The sequence below is a fragment of the Crocuta crocuta genome, unplaced genomic scaffold, assembly GCF_008692635.1.
Source record: "Crocuta crocuta isolate KB4526 unplaced genomic scaffold, BGI_CrCroc_1.0 scaffold317, whole genome shotgun sequence".
In the NCBI taxonomy this organism is placed as follows: domain Eukaryota; kingdom Metazoa; phylum Chordata; class Mammalia; order Carnivora; family Hyaenidae; genus Crocuta; species Crocuta crocuta.
The window spans coordinates 2098590-2111131 of record NW_027530984.1 but is presented as its reverse complement, the minus strand read 5'-3'; the positions used below and the strand labels follow the sequence as shown (position 1 = coordinate 2111131).

General features: G+C 34.7%; 1 protein-coding gene across 1 annotated transcript in view; it reads left to right on the top strand.

Moving 5' to 3' along the window:
- Positions 1–12542, top strand: part of PTPRQ (protein tyrosine phosphatase receptor type Q) — a 188623-nt gene that overhangs the window by 11735 nt on the left and 164346 nt on the right. Inside the window, exons 8-9 of the mRNA XM_077770183.1 lie at positions 1132–1278; positions 7562–7734. Coding sequence (XP_077626309.1) covers positions 1132–1278; positions 7562–7734 — 320 coding nt within the window. The remainder of the gene's footprint in view (positions 1–1131; positions 1279–7561; positions 7735–12542) is intronic.

The following is a 12542-nucleotide window of genomic DNA, read 5'->3' as shown; positions in this document are numbered from 1 at the left end:
GTGATTATAACCGACAATGTCATTGAGGCTGAATAAAGAGTGGAAACCAAGTGGTGAGGACCCAAACCAAGCAGAATAAAATAGGTCAAATGATCAATGGATTGGAGGTTCCAGTAAACTTAAAGAATTGTTGCTTCAGTTTTCTAGAATAACTGAACAGGAGATAAAAAAGGAATGGTCAGTAAGAGTTGCATGAAATTGAGATCTTGGAAGATTCACAGTTACTGGTAATAGCAATGGCCGTAGTACTGGCTGAGATAGTTCGGGGGACTAGATTATTTGGAGAAAGCTGGGAGTGCTTTAAGGATTATCTCTAAGGATACTGAAATCACCATAAATTAAGATGGTTGCATGGAAGAAAGTGACATTGAAGCAGGCGCTAAACCATCCAGAATGAGGGTGAGTGACCCTGGGCTTAGAAGATCACTACAACAATGAGGGGTGGTGGATGCCATTGATGACATCAGATTTAAAGCTGTGAACTTTTGTAAGGAGGGAACTCAGATGGTCTGACACAAGGCTATGAGGAGTAGGAAAAACACATATGACACCTGAAGGCATAGTCACTTGCTGACGGTGGAAAAAATTAGACAACCACATGGGGCGGCTGCTGGAACAGAGCTGTTTTCTTAGGAGAGAGCCTGGTTTCAGCTAGAGCAAGAGATGAAAGAATTATTCAGAGATGACACTGAGGATTAAAGTAATTTTGATGATGGATTATTTAAGGAGTTTTGCTCCGAAGCTGAACTAGAAATATTTCCTAAATGTATCTTTTTATAGATGATAATGAGAATGTTTAGCATTTTAATTGACTACATTTATGTATAAAATACTGTTGCTGTTTTAATATTGGCATCATCTAATGTCTTTCTTTTAAAAAAGTCAAAAAAATAACGTGGTAATTGAATAGGGTTTTATGATTTAATGAAAATTATTTTGAACACTGGAAGATTTTCATGTTCTTTCCATTGTTTCAATTAACCTGATATCAATGCACTATTAAGGTAAATGTTTGAAAATTTTAATAATTGTGACTATAATGTTTTAAATTGTGATAACAACTGTTAATTGCTATTTTTGGCTCTCTACTTAAATGTGAAAATAATCCACAATATCTTTTGCTTTTTGCAGGTCGGATTTTGGATAATAGCACAAAAGACCTTAAATTTGCTTTCACTAACCTAACACCATTTACGGTGTACGATGTGTATGTCACAGCTGAAACCAGTGCAGGAATTGGACCCAAATCAAATATTTCAGTATTCACTCCTCCAGAAGGTAAGAACATCTTCCGTAGTGTGTTCATAGGATATTTTACTCTGCTTGTGTGTTTTGTTGCATTGGTTAAACATTCTATTAGACACTATTTGGTTTATATTTACTTAATTCATGTTATTTCCTTATCAGATTACTACCAAATGCATTCTGTGCATGTGTTCCTCAGAACATTAAACCCACAGCATGCTTTATAGAGGAACTGGAGATCAAGCAAGATTAGCGCATTATATGTAGTGTCAGTCCGTTTAAAACTCACAGGGAAGATTGGCAAAACCTCAAAAGTCAAAGTAAACAAAGACATGTAACATTGTTGAGCTTACATTATTCAATGTAGAATAGATTTTTCTCACAGAATAATGTTAGAGGAAACCATATATCCCCAATGCCTCTAACAAAATATGTTTATATTCAAAAGGGTATTCTAAACAAGCGAGGATTCCTAGAGGGTGCATACTACGAATTTAACAGCACATCCTGAAATTATTAAAACAGTGGTTCCCCTAAAGAAGGTTTTCTATTTGTATATATTAAACATCACAGTTTTAGATGAACATAGTGTTTAAAAAGTGTTACCGTATTACCCCACAACATATTTTCCTGACCCACATCCAACTTGCTAAATCTCTTCATTTTTACTTAGGGATTGCAATTATTGAGAAGAACACAGGTTTGGTGTGTTGTTGTTTTTTTTTTTTTCGGGGGGGCGGTTTGCAAGTATGTTAACACTTTTAAAAGGTTCCACAGAAACTTGGGCAGCTTAGTGTATTGAGCATCCGAATTTAGCTCAGGCCATGATCTCATGGTTTATGAGTTTGAGCCATGCGTTGGGATCTGTGCTGACAGCTCACTGCTGCCTGCTTCAGGTTCTGTGTCGACCTCTCTCTCTGCCCCTCCTCTGCTCTCATTCTGTCTCTCTCTCTCAAAAATAAATAAACATTAAAATAATAAATAAATAAGTTCCATTTTTTTGCATGTGTGATACCTAACATACAGTAACTTGTAAATTAAATACAAGTGCACACATACACCTACGACTAGATTGGGCATTCATCAGATAAATTACTCAAGTCTTTGACCATTAGAGGGCAGCAGCTATTAGGGAATTTGTACTTCTCTCCATCAAAGAACAATTAACCGCTGGTAACATTTTGCTGTTGAAAGAACATAAAAATTATGTTTTATTTCAATTTCAGATGAAAATGTTTATGTGTATATGATTTCAATACACAGATTAAGTAGATGCATATTTATAAGCAAAATGTTCCCATTTTTTCCTATTAACATTTTTCAATTGTGTTTCTGTCCAAAGAGTCTTACCAATGTGTATGTCTTTTCCATTAGATCTTAAATCTGTCTTTATTTTCATCTAATAAGTGCTATTAAGCATTTCTTAGAAAGTTAGAAAGCTTTCTGAATAGATATCAAAACCAGTAGAGTGACCTGGCCCTCATCAGACTAAGGTCCTTGAGCTTATTTTGAATAGCATTTCCTCAATCAACTTAATTGACCAGCTAACTTTTATTCTTATTTTTTTTAAATTTTTTAATATTCATTTATTTTTGAGAGAGAAAGAGAGACAGAGTGTGAGTGGGGGAGGGGCAGAGAGAGAGGAAGACACAGAATCTGAAGCAGGTTCCGGACTCTGAGCTGTCAGCACAGAGCCTGATGCGGGGCTCAAACCCACAAACCATGAGATCATGACCTGAGCCAAAGTCGGAAGCTTAACCAACTGAGCCACCCAGGCGCCCCTAATTTTTATTCTTATGCTGTGCAATTAAATAAATTCAGAATTTTTGTCTTCCTTCAAATCAGGCCAGTGTGGGTACTCTTAAACTGAATCCAGAATTTAAGATTATTGTTTTATTGTCATCATTTGTGGCCTATAGCATTTGACAGAAACAAGGGAATTGGTAATTGCCACATATGATATCATGCTATTTATTTTGGGCATCATGTAAACAATTCATCTCCTTTTCCTTATTTTTGCATTTTTATTAAGAAAAAATAAAATTTTAAGAACACTGTGCGATGTATTTCACATGGCTTATTTTTTACACAGAATTATTTTGAACAGATGACCCATTTGTGTATATTTAATAAATGATTTATCCTGAGTCTTCTCTTACTACCTTCCTGACCGTACCCAGGTGGCTTTCAGGAGGGTTGATAGGCAACAGGTGGGTTCCACTAAGGGCAGACATGTCATGGGCCTCATCTCTGCATGCCAGCTTTCCTCCACAGAGTTATCTTAGGGTAATTCAGTCTTCGGAAGGACTTCAATGGAATGCTCTGGCAAACCTAGTAAATATAGCTTTCTACTTCTGACAACACTCATGAATCCTGGTCCTGCTAATTAAAAACTTATAATAAAGGAATCTTTGAACTATATGAGAACAATCTAATAACTCACTAGAACTACATACTTTCAGTTAAAATTGAGATTTTAATTTTATACTAATTTTATTTTAATTTTTTAAATGTTTATTTCTGACAGAGACAGAGAGACACATAGAGACAGAGTACAGGCAGAGCAAGGGCAGAGAGAAGGAGTCAGAGAATCTGAAGCAGGCTCCAGGCTCGCTGTTGTCAGCACAGAGCCCAGTGCCAGGGGGTTGAATCCACAAACAATGAGATCATGACCTGAGCCAAAGTCAGATGCTTAACTGACTGAGCCACCCAGGCGCCCCTCTTTTATTTTTTAATTAGTACAGTAGGGTTCTTTGTATTTTAATTAAGGCTACCAATTTATTTCCTTTCCATATTTAAAAGTAGACTATATTTCATTATTTTCTTCTCCATATTTAGAAGTAGACTATATTTCATTAGACTATAAATTCATTAGCACCAATTTTTAAATTAATTTCTTTTAAAGCGATAGGGTTCTAATACATCTTTAGATATTCATAGAAAAATGTTGAATTGACATCTTATAGGTAATGATAGATGGTATTTCAGTAACATGGGGCTGATTTCATTAACAGTGAGAATGTTATGGTCATAATCTACTTCGATCATCAAAGAAAATTAATATCGTGTTATAGCAGTACTCCTTTACATTTCTTAAGATTCCTACATAACCCTTAATATTTTACTGAATAGATTTCTATATAGGCATGAAAAGTTGGTTTTGGAAAGAATGATAATTTAGTAATTATACAATAATTATATGATAATGTTACAAAATGTTGTGGAGTTGCCTATCCCTAATGAGACGGTGCTATGAATATAACATAGGCACCAGTATTTTCTTATCATTTCCATGAGGGTTAAACAAATCTTAAGTAAAACTTTGTTGCTTCAATATCCCCTAATAACTTTCTGTCACCAGTATTAAATATCTCATAAGAATAGTAATATCATTTCTTAAAAGCAAACAGAGTATTGAAATTTATATTTATTCTTCTGTAAATAAACGTGAAAGGGAAGACTTCTGTCCTTCAAATTGCTTACTTTCTGCAAATAGTAAAATCTTTAGGAGGGAAATCACTGAGAAAGTCAACTTTTATTTGTCAATAGGTATTTTTCAAATTTAATTACATTTATTAAAATTATTAATGTTATTAAACGTATTAACTTTATTAAAATTTAATTTGCTAGATAATGGCACAATTTATTTTAAAGTATTTTCTTTGCCCAGTGCCGTTTATCTCCACTTTATTTTTTCTAGTAGGTTTTCATTTGAAACCTTAAAGTCATTTGGATTATTATTTACTCTTCATATGTCTACTGTGTTTCTCATCTATTAATAAAGTTTATATATGTATTGACTTGAGAATGATTCTTAGGTAATCCCTGTGGACAACACCTCAGAATTGATGCTGAACCATGAATAATTGCCTTCTGTATTTGATTTTCTTTAGTTAATTTGGTATCAATAGTAAAGGAGTTTAATCTAATCCATAGTTCTCTGGTTTCCCCATAAGAATTTGTGGTGTAACAGATCAAGTATCTTTCTAAGGACAAGATACAGTGCTGTCTACTCCATTTCCTTTATCCCCCAAGCTTTTTCTTCTTTTATTGAAAAAAGAGAGAGAGAGAGATTTACAGTTGTTCTTATACATGATCGGGGTACATTTTTAAGGTAATATAGAACCACTTAATCTTTACTTGAATTGTAATTCTAGACATTAGTGTCATTGAGCAGTACTTTTTAAGTTATATTGAAAAATATCATAAAGTAGAAGATAAAGAAACTGCTACTATTCTTCCAGTTGATTAAATAATATATTATTCTATATTTATATAATATAATAAATATATTTATATATTTTAATATACATTGAAATATTTATATATAAATAATACATATTTATACATTAATCACCATATACATGAAAGTTCATCTGCCTTTGAAAAAATGTGTGTTGGTAAATATGATGATAGAAACATAAGCTCTAGGGAGGATATACATTAATGAAAAGAAATTTATGAAAGAGGTGACTTGTGCAAAAAGTTTTATCTATCTTATTACTCCCTCTATCCTCAAATGCCCAGAACAGTGACCCAAAGATGAGAGCTCAGTCTGTTGAATGATGGAGTGAATCAGTGATTATGGGGTCCTAGTCTAGAACTCTTCCTATACTCTTGAAAGGTCAAACTGTTTTTCCTTCAGATTAGAAATTTTGTGGGGAGAGATCCCCCAAGATAACTAGAGAGATAACTAAACAGTTATCTTTCTATATATCTATATACTGAAATGTTTTTAGAAAAGGGGACTTAAAGAATTAGCATATTGGGGTGCCTAGGTGGTTCAGTTTGTTAAGTGTCTGACTCTTGATTTCGGCTCAGATCATGATCTTGCAGCTTTGTGGGTTTGAGCCCTGCACTGGCAGCATGAAGTCTGCTTGGGATTCTCTCTCTGTCTCTCCCCTGCTCCTGCTGTCTGTGTCTCTCTCAAAATAAATAAATAAACTTAAAAAAAAAAAAGCATTAGCAAAATACAGGTGTATCCATTTCATGTTTATCTCCCAGTTTTTTGAGCACAGGTTTTACTACCATGTTGAACATGAAAATCTTGGTTGCAGCAATCAAACAATATGCTCTTAGGCGAGAATGACTCATCCATCTAGCCATCAACTATTTATAAACAGTTAGAAATATTTATATTAATACAATGTCTAGGGTTTTTATTTAATGATTACTTTATAGAAACAAAGAAAAAGCCTCAATCTATGGAATTAAAACTCCATACATTTCTTATATGGTTAACATAAGCATAATTACATTCACTAGTTTTAAATAATATTTATGGGAGCTCTGACATTAATTTTCAGTTCCTTTCTGTTATCTTAAAAGGGAAAAAAGGTCATTCTCCATTTATATGATACGCCTAATGTGCCTCTGTTCTAAATGACATTTGCTAAAACTATACCAATGTGAAACAGCTTAGGGAAATGAATTCAGTATTTTACCACATCTTGATCATAAAGGGGTTTATTATTTTCTTTCCTGAACATTTCATTCAAGGTTCCTTACAGGAACCTTGCATATTAATAAGAAGAATATAATTATACCCATTTTATAGATCAGCAAACTTTATAGATTATTAGATAATAATCACACAAGGAGCTATAAACAAAAAGGAGACAAAAGCTGAGGGCATCTTTATCCTCCATCTATTACTGGGAGCACTGGGAGGTTTACTGATGTCACTTTTGGCCACTTTCTAACTAGAATTTGTTTAAGTACTGGGTGCTTTATTTTAACCAGTTGTTAGTATGTTTCTGTTTTTCTTTACTACTGCAAGAGTAGGGAGTCCAAAATTAGAAACTCACATAATTCATTTGTAAAGCCAGCAGACCAAAATCAAACAACTCTTCAAACAACCTCATGTAAAAAGGTAAAAGACAGCCTAATTGAGTTTACCAACTACATTTCATTGCTTTCAAAGTCTTATTGATATTGTTTTTCGATATGTTATTACAATCTTTATAAAGCCTGCAAGGTTTCTACTGTGCATTAATCATCCATAAACAGCTTTCTTTGGGAAGTTATTTTATTAATGAATATATTTCAAGCAAATAGTATGATGTTTTGATTTGAGGAAATTATTCCATGTTATCCTGTTTCTTAATTACACTTTTGAGAACAATATGTAGAAATTTAACTTTACCCGTCTTTAAAGAATCTTATACATATTCAATTTTTAATAAATAGTAAATTGTTTTAGTCTATTTTCTAATAGACTTTCTTACAAATCTTAAATTGTGAGCTAAGAAGTTAAGGAATTTTTAAAACTTATAGTTTTAAATTTTTACCTCATTATTCGTTTTTTTTTTTTTAGTTCCAGGTGCAATATCTGATTTACAACTCGCAGAATTAGAAGCTACACAAATAAGAATTACTTGGAAGAAACCACAACAACCAAATGGAATCATTAACCAATACCGAGTCAAAGTGTTAGTTTCAGAGACAGGAGTAATTTTGGAAAACACTTTGCTCACAGGAAAAGATGAGGTATTGCACTTTCATTTCACCTCTTGGTGAGCCCTTTCTTCTTGGTTCTGGCCCTCCTAATTTGGAAAATTTCCAGCATTCAAACATAAAATCTGTGATAAGCATCATGGTACAAAGTGAAGTAAATTTGGGCTATGTTGATCATCTAGCCAGGTCATATATACTTTTAGAATATATACTATTAGTTAAGTGCTATTATCTTCTTTCAGCATATAAAAATGTTAATTGAGCAATTAAGCAAGACTAAAGGTGCTTCCATAAGAGAGTATTATTATGGTAATTCAGTTAATGAATTGTTTAGAAACTCCAGTTATGATTTAAACACTCCTTCTAGGCTATGCTTGCAATTTGGAATGATTGCCAATGAAAGGCACCGTAATTTACTGGTTGTTGACAAAGCCTTGTCCTGTTCAGTCATTGGAAACTAATTTTCTCAGAGCTACCTCATTTTAGAAAAGAACCAAACAGAGTATGTTTGATTAAAGAAATCAAATGACTAAATAAAGGAGATGAAGTCTCCTTCATAGACATAAAATAAGAGGACAATGTGTTTGCCATTATTCACAATGGAAATCTTTTTTTTCCCCTTTGTTTTTGTTAGAGGTATAGGTCTCACTGGTTTCCCTTACCTGTCTTAATTTACCTTACCCAGCCAGCTATTCAGCTGTGAGGGCCCTATAAGCCTGCAGATTAGTCATGTCCAGAAATGGGTACAAAAATAAATGGACTTAGTACCAGTGAGTACAGCCATTATTGGGCCTTTCAGGCACTACCTGATGGCTATTCAGCAATTGGCTTCTACTGTTTTGGTCCAGAATGACTGTTTTTTCTAGCTGTGCTATTATTTTTCTCCATACATATTGTCCACTCTGCTTCTAGTCTCAGCCTTCTTCCACTTCTTGTACCTACTTGAAAATTGAGGTTACTATGGGCTCAATGCACCCTGGCTGCCCAGGATTTACTGCTCCAAATTGTTCATCATCTCCAGCCCATTATTAAAATTCAATCCTATGTTTACTCCTTTTCTGTGTGCAAAAGATGTGAGTTATACTTTAATACTCAAGTTGACAACTCAGGAAAATGGCAAAAGCTTAAACCTTTGTTCCTGCTAAGATAGTCTTAAATTAGATAGTTAGCTGTTTTAGGACTGGGTGACAGGTCGCCCACTTCTGTTAATGACATCTCTTGAAGAGCCAGCCACACCTGTTTTTCTCTTGAAGCTAAGAGTTCTAGAAAAGCTTCTTTGTGATTCTGCCTCTGACGACATGGCTTGTAATCCCTGTGATATACTGAAGAGAACATGAGCTTTTGGGTCATATAAATCTGGGTTTAAATCCTGGTCATTTAATGAGCTCTACAGTAGAAAGATTGAGAGCATGCACCTAGGAGACAGAATGCTTGGGTTTAAGCCTTTATTTTGCCATCATGGCTAGTTGGCCTTAGCCTTCTGATCTGTACAGTTTGTTCTTCTCAAAGACAGAGATTATAAGAGTCCCTATGACAAAGCTATTAATAAGAATTTAATGGGTTAATGTGCATAAAAGAGGTAGAACTATACCTGGCATATGGTAAGTGCTATGCTACACAATTGTGACCTGCTGTGATTATTAATTATGGCATCGAAACTTTCACCCTGATTGACATTCATAATTAGCTTCCTTATCCTCCCTCAATAAAAGACACACAATACTTCTCCTTATTTCTATGATGGTATCTTTCTTTATTAGATCAGGCCCATTATTGATATTTCTGCTTTCCCATGTGACAGCTGTTTGGGTTCATCTTTCAGGAAGCTGGTGTAGCAGAGGCTCTAAATCCCAATTGACTTGGGTCCTAGCGCTGGCTCTCCCCTTTTCTAGCTCTATAATCTAGGACAAGTCAAATTCTGGAGACTTGGTGCCCTCATTTTAAAAGCAGGGTTTATATACCCACCTTACAGGGTGAGAAGTAAAGGAGATAATAGATACAATCTCTGGCTTAATGTATTCATTTATTACCCTTTTTTTGACCTTGATACATAGTAAGGACTCCCCTTTCATTCACTCATACTACTCAAAGTATAACTTCCACACCCTTTCCCAAGAATTCTTTTAAATCCCTGAAATCTTATTAGAACTCACCAGTGACTTGTAAGTGTCAAATAAGGTTGTTGTATATTTTTACGGGTCCCCATCTTCCTTACCTCCTCTAAAATCAATCCTTCTGGCCTCCCAGTCTCCAGCTTTTTAACTTTTTCTCCCTCGTGCTTCCTCCACTTTCATATGCTGTAACTTTGTAAAACTTTGGTCTTGTGTAATAAAAAAAAATGAAAAAGCCAGTTCTATAATTTTAACTCCTTCATTGTAAAGATATTCCAGACAGTTCTGTTTTCAGCCACCTCATTATACTTTTTTGATGTTTATTTATTTATTTTGAGAAAGAGAGGGGTGAAGGAGGGGTAGAGAGAGAGGGAGAGAGAGAATTCCAAGCAGGCTCTGCACTGTCAGTGCAGAGCTCCATGTGGGATTCGGTTTCATGAGCTGTGAGATCATGATGCGAGGACAAATCAAGAGTTGGATGCACAACCGGCTCAGCCACCCAGGTGTCTCGCATTACACCTTCTTATGATGATCTCACAGTTTTAATCACAGCTTCCCACCTGTATGATTCCTTTGCCTTGCTTTCTACTCTGATCTTGCTCTGGCATGCTGTTCATAATTACAGTCATTTCTAGGGAGGTTCTGTCAGGGTTTATCACCTCTAAACTCATTTCCCTCATAAAAACAAAACAAAAATCCTTTTCTGGGGGGGATAATGGCCTGATTCATGATCAGAAGGAGGAGACAAAGCTAAGATGAGGAACAGATACGAGACAGAGATCCTTTGGCAGGAATGGAGATCTATGAAGGTTTCCACAAGACACACAAGAAGAAAGTCTGTCCAGGCACTTAATAGTATCAGTTACTAAGAAAAAGTCCTAGAGAAAGACTAATTTGAAGCCTAGATACCAAACAACTAGGCTTAGAATTCCTTTACCCCTTGGATTACACCACAGATTTTTGATCATTGTCTAAGCATTTAGAAGGCCTTTTACATGCCTGGTTTTTTTGTTTGTTTGTTTGTTTTTTTTGGTTTTTTTTTTTCAGATCATGGCACCATTATCCTTTCTGTCATAAAGATGCAACACCACAGGGCTACCTCTGACTATGGTTATACTTAGCATTCGGTAGTCATTCAGTGTTAAGCCAGTTATTATTACCTCCAAAGGGTGACCTTAATACATCATATTTCATTCCTGTGTCTCCATCCCAGCCCAAGATTGCACAGTCCCTTGCCTGGACTCTTACTATTATACTACATTAGTTTTCTATTGTTGTATAACGATTTGTCACAAACATATTGTTGTGTAACAACTTGCCACAAGCTTAAGACAACTCATTCATTTATTATCTCCCAGCTTCTGTGGGTCAGGAATCCAAACAAATTAGATGGATTCTCTACTTTGGGTCTCATAATGCTGCATTCAAAGGCTGATTGTGATAAACTATCTGTAAAAAAATAAAATTAAATTAAAAAAAATCTGTTAAAAATGTAAAAAAATATAAAAAGCAAAAAACAAAAACAAAAACAAAAACACAAAGGCTGATTGTGATAAACTATCTGTAAAAAAATAAAATTAAATTAAAAAAATCTGTTAAAAATGTAAAAAAATATAAAAAGCAAAAAAAAAAAAACAACAAAAACAAAAACAAAAAAACAAAGGCTGATTGTGCTGTGTTCTCATCTGACTCACCAGAGGTTCAGCAGATTTAATTTCCTTTTGACTATAGAACTGAGGGCCTCAGCTTCTTGCTGGCTCTTTGACTGGAGACTAGCCTTAGTTCCAGCTCATAGAGGCCTCCCATAGTTTTGCCACAAGGATTGTCACCGCGTGGCCATTTACTTCATTAAGCCAGGAAGCAGAATCTATATAGTGTAATGAAATCATGGGAATGAGATCCTCTCACCTTTGCCTTATTCCATTGGTTATATGCAAATCATCCTTCTCTTGCAAAAGGAGGGGGTTATGCAAATGCATGAATAGCTGGAGGCAGGAATAATGGTGGGGGGGGGAACCACCTGAGAGGCTGTGCACCACAGTCTCCCAGCCAATTATTTTATATTTCACAAATCTATTAGAATAACCCTTCCAGATTTAACTGTATTAAATTCAAGAAGTTACCAAATAAGACTTGAGCACAGATGGAGAAAGTATGTGTCTATTTGAGAAATCTGACTCCTCAGTATCATAGCAGAATGTCAATAGATACTATCTAAAATAATTGAGTCTTATCAGAGCAGTATAAGAATACTATTTAGTGATTTTAGAGGTAAACACTATGTGTATATCATGATGATGTATGTCATGTCTATCATTATGATGAAACCTAAGAAGTATTAAATTATAATCATTTTATGGTAGGCTTGATCTGATCTTATTGCCCTTATTGAAATTATATTTCCAGTGTCCTCTAATGGTTGGTTTGTTTGTTAATAAATAGAGGTTATTGAAAGATGCTAAAATATGTATAAGATTTTACTTTCAATATTTAAGGAAATACTAGAAAAATATATTTAAAAGTTTAATCTCAGGGTTTGAAGACTTTTATTTCAACTTCCAAATTTATATATGAATCTCATGTATAACATACCTAATAAATCATTGGGAATCCAGCCCAATGACTCTCTGTTAGGTCAGAATGTACTCGACACTCTGTTAGGTCAGAAAATACACAGATGAATAAGAAACTACCTGGGGCGCCTGGGTGGCTTAGTCGGTTAAGAGTCCG